We start from the raw sequence: 22084 nt of genomic DNA, 5'->3' as shown, positions 1-22084 counted from the left end.
AGTCAAAGAATTAGTCACTGACTCATGATCTTAACAGCGAGATCAGATTCCAATGTCATGACATTTTCTTTTGCCTTATAAGCCACGAGCAGAAGAGGACAAGACAGAACAGGAAGGCTTGACAACAGCACAAAACTCGTTAGGAACCATGTATCACTGGGAGCACTGTAGCTGAACCAGCTGGAATTTGGATTGATTCAGCTTTGGATCTCCTCACACAAGGAAGAATAAGTGTGTGTCCCCTAGAAAAACAAAACCTCATTAAAGCAACAGTAGGTGCTCATGAAGATTCTAAGGTAGAAGATTTGATGAAAATCAGGTCAGAGACTGCCCCACAACATCTTGAGCCGAAAATCTTGCAGGATCTATGCTCAGACACGGGACTGTTAGGCTGGAATGGTATGAGGCAAGACTCCACTGCTTGAAAATATGGCCTTCCTCCAAGTAGTAAAACACTTGCTGTATGGAATAGTAAAGGGGCATTTTTATGCTGCAAAATGCACACAGACCTGTGGAGAAGCTAGTCAAAAAAAGGAAACAAATAAGGTGCGGGTTGAGAGAGGGAGATCCTTGTCAGGTAAGATACTTAATTTGTGGAGGAAGAAACAAGCAAGAGTATACTCTGTGTGGAAAATACAGAAAAATCTTTGGTTTGGAGTGACAGGGAGGACAGCTACTTATTACATGAATAACTGTATGGTAAAAATCACTGACAGTGGCATAAACCTTCAGGAGTACCAACATCAAAAAGAATTCCCTCTAATCTCTGTCCAAGTAAGTACAGAAATATATATATACACACACAATCCAGTACAGTCTTCCTTGTAGTCTTACTAATGAATCAGGGAAACCAAAATTTGGAGGACCTTTTGGGCTTAAAAAAATTGCATATATTATTGAGCTGGTGGAAAAACCCAGAAGTCTTCAAAATAGACAATAGCTCTATTAGTTTTTCTGCAGACCTTTACTCCATCATGGAAATCAGTGTCTACTACTTCCATGTCATGTTTCAGAAAGACATTTACAGAGATTTCTGAACACAGAGGCCCCTACCTGTTGATCCTCTGTTCTTAACCCCGCTTGTGTAAAAGGTCTTTCATCTCCCTCCCTATCAGCAGTTGTTGGCCTCTTTAGCTCTTCCTCGTATCTGAAGGAGCTGGCATTTTCCATTTCTCCATCATATGTCTCATCATAGCAGTATATAGCTTCAAGAATATCATCATCGGTAGTGAACAATATAGTATCCCCAAAGTGCTCTGGAGCTGAAGGCAACATATAAAATTAAATGGAGAAACCACACAAAGTAATATATAGACTGATTAAAAACTATTTTTGGTCCTTCTTTACATTTAATTGGCAGTAGTGTTTAAAGATAATATATGATAAATTGATACTGACTACTGATATAATTAGTATGTTCATTCTCAAACTTACACTGCACAGCAGAAAAACCTAGAGAACTCAGTCAAATTTCAAATACACATAAAAGAAAATGGGAAAAAAGCTTCTCCATCACCTTTTCCAAAAGACCGTATCTGTGAAGACAAGTAAATTCTGCAACTTTTAAATGGCTAGTGACTATCTGATGTTATTGAAATACGGTCTTGTTGCTAAGACATCATTAAGAATAGAGATTAGCTCTATATGCTGCTAAAATTCACAATATCATTGACGAATGCATTAGTGGGTTTTGCATTACGTTTTGAAATTAAAAGGACTAAATACTATACAAAGTGCCAGCTTGCTTCGAAGTGATAACAAATAAACTAAATGTATTTGTTTGTATTGTAGTGCTGTTTCCACAAAGAAAATAATAAATTATAGCATACCTCCAGACAAGGTTCCTGAAGCTTTCGCAATTTCTCCTTTAAAGATGCATTGTTCATCTAACACCATTATAATGTCTTTCACACCTCTGAAAGAGTGTATGCGAGATTTATTATAATTCCAAATCCTAATCATAGCTACTTCACAGGAATTCACAAAGTCAATAAAGATAAAGTGAGATTTTCCAGGGGTAAATGGCGCTAGCCAGAGATGCATATCATCCTGTGTCCGATTTACCCCATCAATTAGGTTGGTTATTATTCTGGGATCATTGCCATAAGCTGGTAAAATATTTATATCAGGTGGTTCAGCTGTTATTTTTGAAATCTGAACAGGCTCTCCTTTAGAGCTGAAAACCTCAATTCCATTAAGACCAACATAATGCCTGTCTCCCCATGTTGTTTGAATGTCTATCACTAAGTGCTGCCCATAAGGTAAAACAGGAATTTTAAAATCATTTCCATCATATGCCTCCACAGAATTTTCTTCTTGTTGTCTTTTTGGTAGTGTTTGTAGTCCCTCTTTTCTCATTTGCTGATATTCTCCAGGCTGGTTGATTTTCTGTTGATGGAGAAACTCATCAAAGATATCCCCTTGAAAATCCATGTTAGAGATTCGGCCACGATGGGAATAATTAAACTTCACCAAGGAATTCCAGGACTCCTGCAGAGTATGCTCTTGTTCATTGTGCCACTTTGCTCTAGAGGTTGCTATGGCCTTGATGGAAAAGTCTTCATCTGAAAACAACATTACATAGGTATTTAATGTATAAACAGGACTGGAAGCAAATCACTACAACATGGACTTTCCAGAATTAGGCTGGTCATATTTGTGTTCCCTTACTGTGAAATTCTGTTACAGTATCACTTTTATTTTGCCACCCTACATGTCCCAATTCCTCTTCCCCATTTAGACATAACAAAACCAATCCCTTTTAACTACTGAAGAGCAGAGCACATGCCAAGATACAAAATGCAACTAAGTTTGAGACTGCGAATACTTGACTTAACACTGACAAAAATCAGGGTTTTGCCCAGCAATACTTATTGTGCAGCTGTCACAATAGTTTAAATCATATTTCTGCAGAAGACCTTTCATACAGTTGGAAATGGCTGAACTTGTTAAGTTTGTAAAGCATTACAGAGAAAAGCTAGTGCTTCCCGTCAAAATCAGCCACGTTTATATAAAGAAAAGTGGTGAGAAGTAGGTTCGGCATAGAAGGAGGATGAGGTGAGCGTTGCATTCTACGCAGGTAATGTCCAAGTATTTTTCTCACTTTTCAGCAAGTGTGAAATGTAGAAGGGGGATAATGACAAAGTATGTAATGGGAACGACAAATTAGAGGGGCACAGTGGGAGCAAAGCGTGCTCTCCTTGTGACTGCACTGGGGAGCTGCTTAATTTCCATCTCAAAACAATTAAGAGCAGATAATAACAAAGATTTTTCAATAAAACTGTCACTTATGTATTTTCTTCAAATAAATGAAGAAAAGCAAGTGGAGTACTAAACCATTGCAGGCCCATGGGCTAGATTTCACTTCTGTACAATGTCCTTGAGTGGCTACTAAAACAAATGGTTATCAAGAATAAATGCCAATTGCCGTAAAATGCAAAATAATGTTTTCCCAAAAGACTGCTCAAGACTAACTTTCCACTTTGCTTTTGGAAAGACTGGGAAAGAGAGGATGTTCCAAATCTATCTATGGCCAATAATAATCTACACTGGGGACAAGTGAGATAAAAATAAGAATTTTAAACCAGATGGGAAACTACCTGAAAGAGGGCTGTCTTCCAGAATGAAAGGCTGGAGACCAACCTGGCTACTCCTCCTTACCCCACAAGGGAAATACAGCTAGGAAGCAAAGGTACATACTTCAGAGAACATCAGTCATTTACAAGTCACTTTCTTGTTCAAACCATTGTCCATATGGATACTCATGGGGTGGGTGATCCCAAACGGTACTTCCCAGAGCCTCACAATTTACCTGAAGAAGATATTTGTATATATATATTTACGACTTTAAAATGTCAAAGCTTGAAAATGTCAGGATGAGTATGTACAGAAAAGTATTTGACATCCATTCGCTTTCCTTGTTTTGGAGGATTTTCCCTTTTTTTTTTTTAAAAAAAAACCCACACTTTTTTTTTTTTTTTTAAACATTAAGTACTTCAAGCAGTACAGCAATTACAACTCTGAAGCACTTCCACAGCAGTTCAATAGGAGTGATTTTCAACGGGAGGTTAACAGGTTTGTTAGCTACATTAAGGAGTGACAACAGGAGAATTGGACCTCTGAAAGGAAAGCAGAGAATAGCCCAAAAGCAGAGGTCAATGGCTGAAGGCTCACAGGGTTTGGCAGGTTTTTTAGAATCTAAAATGTATTATCTTTATTGGAGCCATGCGAACAATAAACTCTGCCTGTAGATAAAGAGTATCCCACTTGCAGATGTTACAGACGCATATTCCCAGCATTCTGCATTACTGAGAGGATTGTATGATGGATGCTATCCCAAAGTCCAGAAATAAAGACACCTCAAATGTGCATCTCCTCTGTGGGTTTAGGAGGGGTGTCTTGAATCACTAAGTCCCTTGTCCTGCTTCCGATGGCAACACACACCATACAATTCCTCTCAAAACTTTAGTAAACTACATTTTGGGGCAACACTAGCTTGAAAAAACACGTTCCTTCTCCCTCTGTTGTGTTAATCTCATTTTTACTCCCTGCAGTTATAAATAGCAATCATATTTCCACCCTGCAATCACATGCTTCATTTCCCAAATCATTCTAAAAGCTCTCTTCTGTATCTGTTCCACTTTGTAATCAGCTTTCCTGAAAATGGATGATCAGAACTGCAGTTTTCCAACTGACGTCTCACGAGTGCCTCTGTTGAGATATTAACATTTCCCTAACTAACAGAAATGCCTCTGCTGATACACCCTCCGAGCGCATTGCTATAATCACGCCTGCGTCACACTAGTATTTCATAGTCAATCTGTTATCAACTACTCAGCCATGATCCTTCTCTTCCTCGGTCATTTGCAATTGATGATTACTCAGCTTACAACTTAATTTTTTGTTATTAGTCCCCAAATGACCCTGCAAGCAGTGCTATTGAATTGCATTTCATCGCTCTATCACTCCAGTCCTCAAGTTCATCCTTCTGTGCAGTTCTTCAATCTTCGTAACTCATAATACCCCAAATTATGTGTTATTTGCAAATTTTATCAGCATACTACCATCATTTTCTTTGCACATTAAACCAGTTATCAAAGAAAAATTGTATATTTTTAATAGCAACATTAAGTTGAGCCAAGTATGCATGGATGTGCTATTTCTAATTTCTGTTGTTCTCATTATTCTTCATTTAGTGATCAAAGGCATGCTGTGACCACTGTGTATGAGCTTGTGCTGCCTTCCCTTTGTCACATACAGCTATCGGGAAACTGCAGTTCCCCATGCCCTGTACCAATTAAAATTCACCACTCCTAGGGAAACACTTAAAACTGTTGTTAATGCTCACTCAGCTCCACTCTGAAGACAGCTTTACCCTGCACAGTACAGTACGGAGAGAACAAAAGCTGGTAGGTGGCATGCAATTTTCCCAGGGACAAACACGTTGGGAGTTTTAAGCACCAGATGACAAAACCTGCTCTGAGCAAAATTAGATGACATTATAATTAGAATCATGATAATCCTCATCTTATAGTTTACATTAGAACTCCTAAATAGTTACCATTTTTAAAATTGAACAGAAATTACCAAGGTGGGATTTATTTACAGTTTCCATAGTGTTGACAAGTTTTTAATCTAACAGAGATACTGTAAAATGTGTGAAAACGGGCTGTGGTGAGTGGGTGGGTGAAGGGAAGATTCCAACTACTTCTTTACTTTTTTCTTCTTTGAGGTATAATTTCAGATATACTTACAAAATTGCTGTTTTCTCTGCAGAGGGGCAGAGAAGGAAAAATTCAGACATTCTAAGTTTAGGAAGAATCACTTTCTTCACATTTGTCTGAAAACTTCACACAATACCTGCTGTAGAATTTGAAGTGGCATTCCTGCATTTAGGCATACTTCCTGCCCCTTATGGCCATAACTTTAATGTAAACACTCAAATACAATATACAGCCAGCTACACTTTCATGTAAATTGTTCTGATGGTTATTTTTACTAAATCACACCTAAAATTAAATTTGTATTTTTGTAACCTCTTCTTCCAATTCCCTGGGCCTTGTTGTCCTTGTTCTGCCAGACTCTCTTAATTTGAAACAAGTTATTGAATGCTGAAAAATTATAGAACGCCGAAGAACAATTTCAGAATTTGCTCAATCCTCGCACTTTCCCCTGAGGACACACTGTTGGCTACTGCCAGAGGCAGAACACAACTACACAAATCTGGGTCCCACACCTCCAACTGGATCCAGGCAAACTAAAAAACGGTTTGGAGAAAGATGACAAGGATAATCAAAAGCATGGACCAGGTAACAGCTAAATTTACTAGAAAATTCTTCATAAATGAGCAGAGGTGTCTGAGGGAGAGGTTTGAAAGAGGTATGTAATGTCATGAGCAGAGAAGGGAAAATAAGGGCAGTTTTCCATCTACTCTGAATAAATATATTCAGCATATATTCTCACTGAGAAAGACACAAACCTACTACACAAATAAACTCTGTAAATTTACTCACTACCTTGAGGTCACATTCTTTATCCTTTTGCAGATTTTCACTGATATTAGCAAGCATTTGCTGTCTGCAGGAGTGACAATTTTTAGAATGTAATTTCATAGACTCACAGAATCATTTGGGTTGGAAGGGACCTTAAAGACCATCTAGTTCCCACCCCCTGCCATAGGCAGGGACACCCTCCACTAGCCCAGGTTGCCCAAAGCCCCATCCAACCTGGCCTTGAACACCGCCAGGGAGCCAAGGGCAGCCACAGCTTCTCTGGGCAGCCTGTGCCAGGGCCTCAGCACCCTCACAGGGAAGAATTTTTTCCTTATATCTAATCTATATCTACCCTCTTTTAGTTTAAAACCGTTACCCCTTGTCCTATTACTACATGCCCTTGTAAATTTACTGAATTTAATATTTACTGAAATTTAGTCTTCAGTCTTCTCCAAATAAATTTAAAACCACTACCTCAGAATGTAATTTTTGCAGAAGAGCATTTCACATCAGGTGTAGGACAAGGAGAGAGGCTCTGAGCATTGTTGTAGTATGAATGAGAGAAACTGAATACTGCAAACACCACAAATAAAATCCCACTATCTATACCTCCAGGAATCTCAAGAAGTCCCTTCCAACCCAAATGATTCTGTGCTTCTGCTAAATGAAGAACATGTCAGCACTTGCACTAAGGTTGCTATTGTGAGCTCTTACCTTTGAGTGCGGAATCATCTTCTCCAAGATTTATAGTGTTTAAACCCTCCTTTTTTACATATCTGACATTTCTCCTTCCACTTGTAGGGTACTGTAAGCTGCAGCAATTCTTCTTAGAAAGCTGCTCCAAAATGTCCAAGTCCACATCACCATCCTTTCTGGTTAGCATTTGTGATCTCTCGTCTCCATTTGCATTTCTACTACTGGATCTTCCCAGCTCATTTCTCCGACATTTGACATCCTCATTAGTCAGATCTGAAATGTTTTTCATGAGTCCATCTGACTGTGTTTGAAATCTCAAGCCTAAACAATGTTCTGTGGCAAGCCAGGGAGGCTTCTGCTTACTGGAAGTAATTTGAGTGTTCTCTGTTACTTGGGAAGATGACTGTAACCAAGAAGGAATTGCACCTGTAGAATCAGACAGTTTTCTTCCTGTTAGCTTTTCCATTTGCTCGCTCAAAGTAAGTTCATCATCGGATTGAACAGGCTCCGTAACTGCTTGTACTGTTGCATTCTCTTTGCTATCTTCTATACAAACTTGAGATGGTAACAGTTTTACATCATCCTCTAACTCGAACAATTTTTTCTTTGCAAAGCTGATTGAGTTCATCTTACGCTGAAGAATATTTTCTTCTGGCAGAGATTTCCAGTTTAGTGAAGTATTGTTTGACTGTAAGCATTTTACATGTAGGTCTGCTTTCCCCTCTGTGACTGCAGGTGCATTTACTTCTTTCCTTTCATTTGAAGAATACGCAGAGCTATCTTGCTTGTGATCTGTAAGGTCAATTGTAGTGCTATGGTCAGTGAGGAGATCTCCAGAGGCTCTCTCTAATTCACCATCAAATACAAGGTTCTCATCAACATATAACTTCACTTTCTTTGCTCCAACATCAAGATCCTACAAAAATAAAAGTACGAAGACTTCAATTAAGCTGTTCAAGCATTAGATATCACTGTTCTGGAACTCCGACATTTGAATACTTAATCAATAAACAGATGAATACAATTAAAATCCCTTATCAATAACATGCTTTTGACTGCTTTTTAACCAAAAGCTCAAACAACTGAAAAATACTGTGGAATATTTAAGATTTTATTTAAAAGGACTAAAAAACCTGCTAGACAGTACTATGAACCATTTTGGCTGACAAAGCTTTAGAAAAGCTTGAATGAAGAAGCCTAAATTAAGTATAAATCTAGTTGATCAGGATATAAATTCCAGAGGCACATTTTGCTTCAGCATCTTTAAGAGTCACCCCTTTCACGACATGTTCCACAGCAAACAACCACTCAGATCAAAGCCACTAGACTTAAAAAGAGTTATAAAGAGTTATAGAAATACAGGGCTGGAAAGGACATTAAAAAAAATCATCCAGTCCATCTCTTTCCCCTGAAGAAAGTAAAATAACCCATACCATTGTGAGGAAAACTGTTTTTAACAATTTTCAAATAATCTGCCCTGATGGCTTACTCCAACACTTAACTAGGCTTTTAAATAGAAGGCCTTTATCATCTCAGTCACAGCTCTGCCACTCACAACTTTATCTCTATGTTCTCCTTTTCTGCGGCACCCACTAAAACTTGATTTTTTTCATTCCATTGAAGTTGGAACTAATGTTCTTTCTATTCTCTTTATCATTTCCATCTAACCTTTTCACCCTCTTAACAAAAATACTGGTATCTTCAAAGAAAATACAGAAGATGAGACAGAATCCATCTCCTTTCTGCCCTCTAACTTTCAGTAACACATCCATCATATGGAGTCTTTAAAAACTCTCTGTTCTTTCCTTATTTTCATGGAAACTGAGAAGCTTTTCATGAAAGTAAGAAGGTTCAGTTTCATCCCTCTTGCTCATCTCCTGGATGTCAGTTTTCTTTGAACATCAATTTCAGTTTTCCACCGCTCCCAGCCTAAACCAGTTATTCCTTCACCTTCAAGTACAAGTGTCTCCCGTTCTTCACTCCTGCATGCACTCTTTACAGCTTACAAGTCTTTATAACTTCCATTCTACTACTTTCCAAATAATAACATGTATGAGGGGAAAAATGTAATATAGACCTGCACAGGGAGTAAAACAGAAGATGCAGGAATAACAAGAAAGCTTCAGTTGAGGGAGGGGAATAAGTGTAGAAATGCAAGACACATTCCTGATAGAAAAAGATAACCTTCACTAACTTCTCAGAGAACAGCTGTAAACCCAGTTTAATTGTCATGGCTGCCTGTGTTACTCCTAGAGTATCATAAAGCGCTATATGTCCATACTGATGCATTTGGCCATAAAAAATGGTATTTTTTCCCCTTGAACAAGGACACTGCTAGATTAATCTAACCTGGGATCAAAACACTTTAATAATTATATATTAAAAACTAATGATATGGCTTTGCCTGAAATTATGATGGGGAAGAGCAAGACTATCAGGATGCCCCAGTAATGTTATTTTTTGAATCTTTGTATGTCTGGACTGTTAATGTCTCCCTTAAATGCTAGAGATATTGGATATTCACAGTTGAATTTGGGATAACTGCGACACTTCTACATAATATCCTAGCCTTTACTGCAGTTATAAATATTCAAACCTTAGTTCTGTGGTTTTACGTGGGAACAGATATAAACTGCATGAAACTACACAAATATATACACATATATTTTGAAAAGCATTTGTCAATTTAATCTTTTTAAATTAAAATCACCAACCTCTTAAGAACAAAATGTTTTTAAATTAATCCCACTCCACCCACCAGTACTGGAGGAGGACAGGTAGACAGAGAAAACATTACAAAATGAGACAGTGGAGCTTATTCTCCCTGAAAGAGGGACAGTCAAGCATGGAAAAGGGCCAGTCACTTCAAAATTACTATTCCAGTCAGTGGGAAATGACTTCCCTTCTCTGAAGTCTTGGAGTGTCTGGGATAGGTATCATAGGAAGCTTCTTCAAAAGTGGTGTCCAGACTGTGTCAAGATGAACCAACTAAAGCTGCAGATACTTCCAAGACAATAGAGACAGATTGAACTGGGGCAGGCATTAATAACAGCTGATAGCTCAGAAGACCCAGCTATTCATGAAGAACCAGTAAAAGAGCTAATGAAAATCTCTTGCACCAAAATTCTAAGCAGACTGAGGCTCAGGCAGGAAAAATACGAACAGATCTCAGGGACTCCAAGACAAACATGTGCAGACACAAGACTAAGAACTGCTCCTTTTCATTCCCTCACACCCCCTTCTGAGCCTCCAGTTGCTTGGTGATCAGACACGGCAGGAAAGATCGACAGAACGGTTCGCTTCTCCTCGTACCACTGCTTAACTCTCCTCAAGCGTGAGGAGGGTGGAGAAACACCTTCCTCATGAGTAATTCCATCAAGAAGCCACTCTGTAAACAAACACTCAATACTTCATCCAAGGCAGGGGGTTTTTTTCCTCCCAGAAGAGTAATTAGAATAGCACAATGCCTCAGAACAAGCAAGTAGGTATGATCAATGTCAGAGAGAAAAAAAATGAAAGATTTTGGGAAATTGTTCTATGGTTTCTCTTGATGTTCATTCCCAGCTTCCTCCTTCAGGCCTCAAGAACACCTGCTGGGATGGTGCTTTCCAATGAAGCAACAGGGATGGTATTTCTGGCCATTTCAGTGGTATTTGTGCAGGAAGGACAAAGCTTAAAACAAGAGGCATTTTTCTGCAAACTACACCTGGACAGAGGACTTGAACTTGCCTCTGCCTGACTTCTCACAGAAGAGTGAAAAGGAAGGAGCAATAGAAAAGAAGTCAAGAACGAAAAGAACTAAGTTATTCTACAAACCTAACTCTGCTGGAATAAAGCTGCTGCATCCTTACAGACAACGCACTCCAGTGGTAGTCCCCACTGAAAAAAATCTCCAACTCCAGAGAACGGACATGAACACACACACAGGAGGAACACGCATACGGGCAATCGCTTGAAGGAGAAAATTACCCAACTGCAGAGCAGCTAAGACATTCATGCTTTTAAGTATTAATTCCATTCACAGATTTGTGAAGACATACAACAGACATTATATTGGATATTATGAAAAGCATTTTAATAGCATCAAGTAACGATGCAATTTCAAGGCTGTTGCAAGTATTTACAAAATGCCTGAATTCAGATAGACTTGAAAAGAACTGTGTGCCCTCACTTACACTTAATCTGCTCTTGCAGACTAAAAATGACTTCTTTTTTCACAGACCTCATCTGAAGTAAATAGAGGCAAGATGAAGCATTTTCTGAGACCTTCCTTGTAATACACTGAATCAAGGAGTCTATGACAAGGATGTAGTCTGACTTTTATGGCTTCCTTCAGACATTTTTTTTCTACTTCCAGACTCAAGTTCTAAAACTCAAACGTTTTCAACAATCCAAAAGTACTGGTCTGAATTAATTTTTGTCTGTTTTTTGAAGAAGTACTTGGGCACCTCTCACTTACATGGTTTTTGAGGGAAAGAAGGAGGTTAGACTGATTACTAAAAAATGACACAGAAATCTGGCTCTGGATTTACATTACCAGGAAGAAAATTGTTAGCTAATGATATTTTTGGGTTTTATACTTCTCAGACAAAACTTCCTCATGACAAATTACAGAATTAGCCAGAACTGCTTTATAGTATTCCTTCATCTTAAGGATAACGAGACACTTCTTTAGTCAGTGTAGATGGCTGCACTGCCACCAAAATCCACGGGCTTATACTCCTAATGGATTTTACAGCTTGTCTCACAGCAGTTTATAAAAAAACGCCAAAAAAACAAAAACAAAAAAACAGTGCCTTGAAACACAGAAATACATTTATGTGTATTTCCTGCATTATATTCAATAGGTTTGATAACTAATCATACTATTACCTCCAAAAACAGCAGTCCCTTTCGCACTGCCTAATGATAACGAAACATTCTGCAGTAGACATTTTAATAGAAAAAGCTATTAAATTTCCAGAAAATAAATATAAATCATGTTATAGTAAATTTGTTTAAGCTGTCCCTTCCATAGCCATTTCCATAGTATAAATTACCATATGTGCTTATATAAGAACATAGATGAGAGCAAAACCAGAGGGATAAAGCCTCTTATTTATAATCCAGGACAGCAAATCCTCTTTGATCCAGTACCTGGGATTTTTTTCTTAACATTGAAGTATACAAACAAGAATAATTTCCATGGTGACATTCAAACACACAAACAAGAGACCATCTGCCATGAGATGTCTCTCTTGTAACACTAGATTACTTGTTTTATTATGAACACACAGTTAATATACTTTTAATTAAAGTGACAAAACCAAAATTGAGCAACAGTCAGCCTATTATACCTATATATATATGAGAAAACACATATTTAAACATGTATTTATTTATATTGTGATAAACCAACTGAAAGTCCTGAATATTAAGACGCACTTAGCTTTGTATCTTTATTTCTCGCCACAGTAAAGGATTAACTGACAGAATATGCAAGCCTTTTATGAGGTCTTTAGAGATCTTTAATAGCTTTGAAAGAAAATTCTAATTGTGCCTATGGAAACGTTAACACTTACATTGCTACCACTTACAATTAAGACAAAAGCAAATTTCACAGTTGGCAGGCACCCCTCCTAGCTCCCTATTTTATTAGGGAAAATGGTATCTACTTTTATTTCATACTTTTGGAAAGAAAATCAAACTGAGTTTCCCTAGGCAAGGTAGAGCATACATACAAAGGAGGTGAGAAAAGACTACTTACACAGGGAGTTGTTGTGTTGTAATTCCAAATCTTGATCTTGGATATACCAAAGTCACGTGACCGGGTGGGATTGCGGATAACAAAGTAAAGTTGGATGGGCGGATGGAAAGGGCATATCCAAAGGAAGCTTTCCTTCGTGGTCTAAAAACACGTACAAGCAGACTGTCACTAATACTCTTTCTCCTAAAGCAGCATATTTTAATTAAGTCATCACCCCACAGAAAAATATACATTGATTAGAAAAATAACCATTTAATAAAATCTGCTACGTTAAAGGCAAAACCTTAACCTCATTTCCAGACAGTAAATCCGACTCTTCTGCCTGTAAGACAGCTGACAACAACCTGACAATTAGATAAAGGTCAGCTGCTTGCTGTCCCAGTAAGACATCTGCATGCTCACAAATGACAGGCAGTCTGCCATGCTTTGTAACTGCAGGGTCAAAGCATGCCCAGTTTATTTTAATCAAATTAATCAGCTTTGCAGGCAGTAGAGGGCAAAAGACACTGTATAATCATTTTACGATTTCTTAAAGTGCTTACAGTTCTGTTTTGTCCTCTAAAGAGAGGTATCTTACAGAATTGTATTTCACTGCCTCTATTTTAATCAGGCTTTGCAGACAACTAATTTCATAGAATAACAGAGCGCTAGGGGTTGGAAGAGACCTCTGGAGATCATCCAGTCTGACCCCCTGCTAAAGCAGGATCACCTAGAGCAGGTTGCACAAGATTGCATCCAGGCGGGTTTTGAATATTTCCGGAGGAGATATTCAAAGCAAGTTGAGAGCACCTGAGGTTCTGCCAGACCTTTTTTTCTTTTACAGCATATCAGGGAGTACAAGGAAGGACGCAATTTAAGTGTTCTTCTTAAAAGTCTGCAAGGGTAATAAATAAACTATAAAATAAACAAAATCCCTGATCTTCAATAGGAGTATGTCTGTTCTCAAAGACAAATGTACACCTAAATGAGCAAAGATGGAAGTGTTTTAACTGTGGTAAAGTGAGTTTTCCACAAAGTAAGTTTTTATGTTAGTTTTCAATTCTGTTGAAAATACTAGTTGCTTAAAGATTCATTAATTTGTTGGTTTTTTTACAATGCACCCAAAAGCTTTCCTGTATGATCAGAAATGTACACAAACTGGAAATGCTGCTTTGACTTCTGAAGGAGTCTGGGGTTCAGTTATCACATATCCACTTTCTAAGACCACATTCCCTGTCCATATTGCATCTTCTCTGATGCAATATCTTCCCAGCTTCAAGGGAGGAGATTACAGTGTCACAAATCAAAGGAATATAGTAATCAATGAAATATAAAACCTCATTATTGAAGAAAAATAGGATATAGAAATATATGAGAACTGCTGAGAATAACAGGTTTATAATGGATTAATGAATATATTACTACATAATTTATAATTATCTAGAAAGTCTGAGAGTCACTACTACGACTACTGAGTGTCATCTGCCAGAGAGCACAGCCTATAAAGGAGAATGGGTATTTATATCACCCAAACTACAACTTTCAGGAGACAGTAAGAAAGACATTTCAAGTAAAAATAGCTGTCTGGAAATAATACTCCACACTGAGTTTCAACTAAATTTCAAAATACTGCATATTTGCTCTCTTTCTATTCTCATTCACCCTGCAAGCAGAAAAGTATTGCTAGCATGAAATGAGTTAGAATTTATATTTTTTAATAAACTAAGTCATTTAGTATCCTCATCCACTCAAATCATACTGATTTTTCACCAGAATCCTAGCTCTGAAGGCTCATGGAGACAAAGGACACTCAGTGAATGTGCAGCACAAATGAAATTATGGCTGTATGAAGGACTACGGACATTTGCTACATCTCTTCAGCAGCATCAGAATTTCATACCAGTTACTGCCTTTTGTCTGTTGTCTTTAGTACGTAAGTACCTCATGTCTCCTCATCTTACTATCTCACAGAAGAGCCATGAAATACTTGTACCATGCCACATATTTTTCTTAATCTCTTGTTCAAAACTACCTACCTACACATTCTTACTCTTCCCTAGGTAAAAGGATAACAAAGGGACAGGAGAAACTAAGCGTGTGTCCTTCTTATTACAGATCTGGAGGAAGTTAGCAGTGAAGCTCCTATACCTTCAGATCACAAGAATTACTTGTTCATTAGCAGGCATACTGTAAGCATGTGAAATTCCCTGTCCTTAAAGTTCTGTGATCTAGTTCTACAGATACTATGATTACATTACAATACTTTAAAAACAGAATGTGTTCTTTCATCCAAGACAATACCACAGAGTTAATATGTAAGGAGGCAGAGTTAAAGCTGCCTCCTTCCAGTTGCTTAGTTAAGTTAGTCAGGCAAATTAATTAAATTCTTTTCTAAAACAAAATTATAACTGAATACCAACATCTTGGACAGGACAGATGGATTTGTCAGTAATAAGCAATATTCATTTGGGTTTTTTTAATTATCAGATAGTTGTTATGCAAGTCAGGTTCAAACTGCAATCATGTTTCTAAACAAAAAATCTAGTGATAGAATATTTAAAGAAATATTATAATGAGAAATTTCACATCCAGGACTAAGCTGTCTTACATTTAAGTTCTTATTGACCAAGCAGCACAAATCCCCAGGGTTGTCAGCATTTCGGATGTCCACATCATGAGGAGACACAAATATCTTTTTGTTGTATAAATCAAAGAATTCCACCTCGCTCAGGCCCACGTTTACTGGATTCCCCCAGTTAGAAAGAAGTTCCATAGTCACATAAATGGCCTCACGTACTTCCGCACTGGTTGTCATCTGGAACAAAATGAAATACAGTATAAACATAAGTGACAAAACAATAAAAAGTGGAACAAAATAAAGACTGTTAAGACTACAATACGGATGAGTCAGAAGCAAAAAGGTTGCAAACTCAAGGCTATGTGGATGACATTCAATCATTCAGGGTTCCACCAATTCTGCCCCAAGTCAACTAATAAATCTATGGCAGGGTAGTAGAAGAGAACTTATCACCCTCTTACAAAGACTAAGGAGAAAACAGGTCTCTCTTCTTTGGCTGATTCTTTTGTCATTCTGATGAACAGTGATAAATTCTCATTAGGATCATTCAATGTACTTTTATTTCAGTAATACTGGGAAGCATAATTTATGGTGCATATATACACAAACCTTCTCTCTCAACATGGACTCAACTTCGGATTTGTCATCAGACAGAAATATGTCATTATCAGATGCAGAATGGCTCTCAGGCTCTGGAAGGACTTTCAGAAGTTTCTTCTGTTGTCTGAAATATACATATTCTTTTATGTGTTACTTCCTCACAACTCTTGTATTTTTAAGAAATAGGTTTTTTGGTGCAAAGGTGAAGAGATGATAGGATGAACCCACACACCCCACGGAAGAATCTCATGTACCCCCATGCTGAATGACACTGTTGCAGCAACCCACCTTAGGTACACAGAGTTTGGTTAAAAGACTGGGCTCCAGTTCTCAGCCGGTTCTGAGGCAGTCTGAGAAAGTAACACATAGGTAATATAAAGACAAACAGAGGGAGACGTTGGCAGTTCCCTGATCCACAGATGTTCCACTAGCCCAAGGCTAGAACCTTCTCCCTGATCTGCTACTACTTGTATGATGTCTCAGGGATCTAAAGATTATCAGGTGTAGTGGTACTACACTACACCTGGCGGTATACTGAAAAATATCTCTTCAAAGAAGGAAGCTAGCCTTAAAGGAAATATATATACCTGCTTCCAAAAGGACAAATTCTCTCAACAGCTTTTGTGATTGCAGTCCTTGTCTGGCTTTTTTCTGGAGGCTCAGCCATTGCAGAAACAACAGATGAAACAGAAAATTTCTTCTAAGTAAGAAAAAGATGAGCATGTTTCATTCACATTGTTCTCTACACACCAACGAGCATCAGTCTGCATCTCTGGAATAAATAAGAGTTTGGGCCCAGCTCTGGTCTCAGCTAACCTGAGCTAATCCGTAACTCTACAATGAGTTAAAGCACATTTAACAGAATTGATCTTGATTTGCAATGAAAGAGCTGAGCGTGGAGCTTGATCTTCTATGTGGAAGAAAAGTAACATAAAAGCACTCTCTGATGACTAGTAAATATATATATGTCTGAAATCTCATTGTATACATTTGGTAGGACTCAGAGTTGACAAAGCTTTGGCACAGGTCTGCCTAGACTTCCTTCGTCTCCAAGAAAGGATCATAAAGACTTTTTAAAACCAAAAAAGCTCAGTTATTATTCTAGAATAACACCTTGATTATTTTTTTTTTAAATATAGAACTATCAGTAGTGACTATCTAAGAGAAAACAGAGGAAAAGACCTGCAGTTCTCACGCTGCTATGGCCTCTTTCTCTGCCTGTACCCCACTTTGTAAATATACCTTGCTCCCTTTGTTATTTTTCCTAACAATTTGTTGGCACCTTCTATCAGAGACAGAACACTCAGTACAGTTAACAACTAATCAGATGAGGAATGGCAGTCCTGTTCTTAGGTCACTGCTTTTTCTATAATTTTTGAAGAGGAAGAGAAATTTAAAATGCTTAAAAGTTAATTACTTTTTTAGTATTAAAAATTCTGCATTGTTATACATTTAAATATCAAAGGCCAAATTCCACAATCTCTTAATTGTGTAAATAAAATTAAATTATTTCTGGAAGATCATTTAGGTCTGCTTTAAGACTGAGAACTCACAGTGGGTTTATGAAAATCTCAAGTTTCAGGGTAAAATTACGTCTATTTTAAGTATTATTTCATTATTATTCATTCAAGCACAACAATATTAAAATTAGTCCTGATGTTAGTAGGAAGATACATTATGTGAGAATGTTCAATGGAATTTATTCTCTCAATCACAAAGCTATAAATATCTCAAAAACAAGAGGAGTAAGATTGAAAAGTTGACCTAGGTGGTGAAATCATATGTAAAGTACTTTCCTATAGTTAAAGAATATTTTAAACTTTGCTCCTAACCAAAACTCCCCAGAAACCTAATGCTGTCTCAGCAATGACAGTGAATACATATTTGTCATAGCATCAACTCACAACTTCAGGGAGCATCAGCTTAGGATAAAGCAGTCAGCTGCCTTGGAAACTCTCAGAATTCCAATGGGTAACTCCACGAATGTGTGGGTATATCTCTTTTCCTTCCTATAAAAATGAGTCTCCTACACACCAAGCTGGAAGTAGACTGAATCCATGAACACTGTCCATAACAGATAGTTTTGTACATTTCAGTTTATGCTCAAATTTCTTTAGGTACTTTCTTTCTGTTAGGAGAACTGAATCACTGGTTATGCTCAAAGTTTAGGTGGGATTGTCAACACAAACCTCCTTATTCTTTAACTTAAAGAGAAATAATGGTCTGACCTGAATCAGAAGGGAATGGATTTTTGTTCATTTCCTTGTTTAGAAGATGAATTTTTAATTGCTTTTAAACACAGTTGTTGGAGATAAGAGATATACACGCATTGGTGCAGAAGACCCTTACTAGCTCCTCATCACTAAGAGCCAGCAGCGTATACTCCAAAAGCAGGGCATGTTTTAACAGGCCACAGTGCCCACATTAATGAGTCCAGTAGGAAGGTAGGATTTATTGGTATGGAAATCACACGTTATCTTGTTTAAGAAGCTTCCAGAATGAAAATGGCTCAACCGGGCCTGCAGCTGTGCATTTGACTGTACAGACATATCATATGACTGGCCTATCAGTTGCTCAGTGATCCCTGAAATCAAGAGAGCTGTGGGATGCTATCCTGAGGAAGCAGATTAAAGAAAACCACCCTATGGAAGAATAATACAAATTCAATTACACTTAAGAGGCATCACCATTCATTCATACATAATCTTAATGTATAAGAGGAATTCATGGGGGTTTTGCTACTTGATCAAACAGCCCTTTTCTGTATATTGCCATACCTTTTGGGGGCTTGTGGAAACTGTCTGCTTTTGCAGATCTCTCTGCAAGACTTCATTTTCAATTTGCATTGCTTTAACTACAGCTGAAACAGAGAGATCAGGATCCTTCTCGCACACATTCTTTCGAGATGCTGAAAGTGATCTTTCTGGTCGACTTAATGGTCCTGTCACCAAAAGAAGGAAGGAATATTCATTTGTTTGGACATATGAGTATGGAACATTACAACAGTGCACATTCGAAACATCCAATTCAGTTACTGACTCAGGGCTTTGCTAGCAGTCTGCAACCACCCCAAGCAAGGCTAAATTGCACCAGTTTGGTTTACATTAAGATTTCAGGTCACATCTACTACTGGTCGTAGCTACTACTGTAGCTGAAACAGCATCATAAGAGAAGGAAAACTGACAAATGAAAAGCATAATTTTCATACTTTAAGATTTTTTTGTACTTGCTTGGTTCAGATATTTAATAAAAATGCCTTGTAACATTTAATTGAAAAATAAGTACTTTCTTATTGTATATAATTTCAGCACACCAGAATCTTTCCATGTAACTGGGGTGTTCAGCTATTTTGGAGAAATCCCCAGAGTCTTCTAGCAAAACCAGGGGAGTCAGGAGTTGCTATCTGCAAGGCAACATAAATGACCTTATCACGTAAGTAGTCATCAAAATGCCCATACGCATCTCAATCTTCCCAAACATCACGGAGAAATGGAAACATCACAGCCTATAAACAGGTTTTAAAGAAAGGAAATAAAATTTAACAATAGAGGATCTGAGATTGGACTAAAAGAGAAGCACAGTGGTTATATTCAAAAGAAAAGCATAGTGGTAATATTCAAGGACTTCAAAAGTCAAGGGAAGAAAAAGAGACTAAAGTTGTACAGACAGGATCAAGTGAAAATATTGAATAGGCTGATATGCAAGCGTGTTCATAATGCTGCAGAGAGGTTTACTAAGCAGGAGAGTAAAATGGCAGTGGATGTTAGTAACACAAAGTCTACTTTGAAAAGACAGAAAGTTAAAATTGAATTGAGCTTTGCGTGCATTCACACTCTAAGCCATATACCATCTTCACTCATAACAACTTTCAGCAAGCATTAGTCATCTCTGCAAATACAAGACAGAATAAAGTCCTTTTTATTTTTCTATACTATACCATCCCTGTGAAATTAAATTGATTCAAGGATTTAAAGTGATAGTTGGACAGAAACAGTTCTAACAAGCACTGTTATAACCTGAGGAAATGCTATACACATCTTTGGAAAATGGTCAAAGCAAGCATCTGCTCAGACAGATGGTGAGTGAGGGTCTCAGAAGCTACAAAGAGGATTTATTCTGAAGCCAAAAAGAATTAGCTTCTCTTCCTCAATTTGGTTTCTGCCAATTAAGAAACTAGTATTTTGACTTTTCAAAACCACTAGCTTTATTGCTTTCTTGGGACACATCTGGCTTTTGCTTTTTTGAAAAAAGTGTCTTAACTATAGAGTATGGTAAGTCTGAAAACTTTATCTCAGACCTTTCGAAACTCAAGTTCATCAGACTTGTTCAATCAAGGACTGTGGCCATGATTTCAGCCCCTAGAGATTTGGGGATTGGTTTGGGTGTTTTTAGTCCAGGTAAAGACACCACCTTAGCAGCATTCTAGAATAAGCAGTAGTGCCTTCAAAATGGTCTTCTCCCGTCCAGGAAAAACATTTTCCAGTATGGTACTAGATACTGGCATATCTACCCAGCACTAGAGACCGATCTGTAGTGCTCAAGGTGTAATCCAAGTACAGTCCAAATCAGCAGCAGAGCTAGTTTTGCTGTGCTGTGGAAAACTGTGCCTTTATTGCTATAAATGCATTGTGTTAAAATCTTCCACAAAAGTGTCAATTTTGAGAAGACACACTTTTAATACCATAGGGACCAGATCTCCATGAGCAAAGTGGGAAACACAGAGCAAGCACAAGGACTGAAAGGGAGAGGAAAGAGTCTTAAGCTGTGGAAGCAAAAAGAGAAGGAAGGTAGCAAAGACGTAGCAGAACACAAAAGTACACGGGCTCTGGACATTCTCACATTTTTACTTAAGTCAAAACACTTGAGGTGCTGAAACTAACAACAAAAAATCCACACACAAAAAAAAAAAAAGAACAGCAGTTAAGAAAATGCACATATTGACAGATGTGTGCTGAAATTACATCTGAGCCAGAGGGAAAAAAGCATGAAAACTCTACTTATTGACATTATATATTTGTATTTCTTACTAGAACAAATTTTTTCATGTCTTTTTTCCTGCTGCAAGAACTCAGCAGAGAGTGGCCGAGTGATTTTATTTTTTACCACGATTGGTCTGACAGGAATGTACATTTCAGCATTATCTTTTCTTTTTGCCGAGAGAACTCGTAGTGGCTTCACTTCTGCAAGATAATAAAGGAACAGAAATAATCAACTTCAGAGATATTTAGGAGCAGCCAGCGAGGGAAAACTTACTGGATCTTAACTGCTACAATTTTACCACATTAATTATGACAGCACAGGTAAAGTGATAACCTCCATCCTCCCCTCCCTTTCGCTGATACTTTGTGAAACAAAATAAAATATATCATTATAAGGTACCAATATATCTCATCCATACTAGATATATGTACCTGTATTACTGTCAAGAAAAGCAAAAAAAAAAAAAAAAATCCTGAGTCCCCATATTAACACAGTTATATCAAAATAAATTCTCAAAATACGGACTAAAATGTTGTCTTATTTATAAGTGTCAAAGTGGGGGGGGAGGATTTCCTACTGTTGCATCACAGCTTTGAAACTTCTCTCTGGAAAAAAAAAATAAATCATGTACTCTCCCAAAGATCATGTCCTCACTGCTGCTCCATTCCTTGTTCCTATCTCTTCTTCTGCCACATCTCCCCATTCACACTCCACTCACCTCTGTGATAATGAGAGGAACACTCCTTTACTCAATCTGTTCAAAGATTGTTCCTCTTAAGGAATTAACTATAGATAAGGAAAAGAAAAAAATGAAGAAAAAAAAACCCAACACCAAAAAAACAAAACCAGTGAATGTACCTGAAATGAGTGGGGATGGAATTTTGAGAAATACTGAATGTAGGTCAAGGTCTGGTTTCTGCCTGAACTCTCTACCTTTAACAAGCTAAACATCTTTGAGACATAGTGACTGGTTTTGGGTTTAGACACTGAGTCTCCAAAGGAGAAGACCTGACA

At 37.7% G+C, this 22084-nt stretch overlaps 1 protein-coding gene across 5 annotated transcripts in view; it reads right to left on the bottom strand.

The window, feature by feature from the left end:
• Positions 1-22084, bottom strand: part of KATNIP (katanin interacting protein) — a 62129-nt gene that overhangs the window by 26244 nt on the left and 13801 nt on the right. For all 5 annotated transcript variants that reach the window (XM_075767768.1, XM_075767766.1, XM_075767770.1 and 2 more), the window contains 9 exons: positions 21118-21270; positions 18868-19031; positions 16678-16790; positions 16100-16214; positions 15521-15727; positions 12934-13074; positions 7206-8103; positions 1830-2564; positions 1054-1262 (listed from right to left, as the gene is read on the bottom strand). In XM_075767768.1, the coding sequence (XP_075623883.1) occupies positions 1054-1262; positions 1830-2564; positions 7206-8103; positions 12934-13074; positions 15521-15727; positions 16100-16214; positions 16678-16790; positions 18868-19031; positions 21118-21270 (2735 nt within the window). The remainder of the gene's footprint in view (positions 1-1053; positions 1263-1829; positions 2565-7205; positions 8104-12933; positions 13075-15520; positions 15728-16099; positions 16215-16677; positions 16791-18867; positions 19032-21117; positions 21271-22084) is intronic.

This window comes from Balearica regulorum, chromosome 15 (genome assembly GCF_011004875.1).
Source record: "Balearica regulorum gibbericeps isolate bBalReg1 chromosome 15, bBalReg1.pri, whole genome shotgun sequence".
Classification (NCBI taxonomy): domain Eukaryota; kingdom Metazoa; phylum Chordata; class Aves; order Gruiformes; family Gruidae; genus Balearica; species Balearica regulorum.
This window is presented reverse-complemented; position numbering and strand designations above follow the sequence as displayed.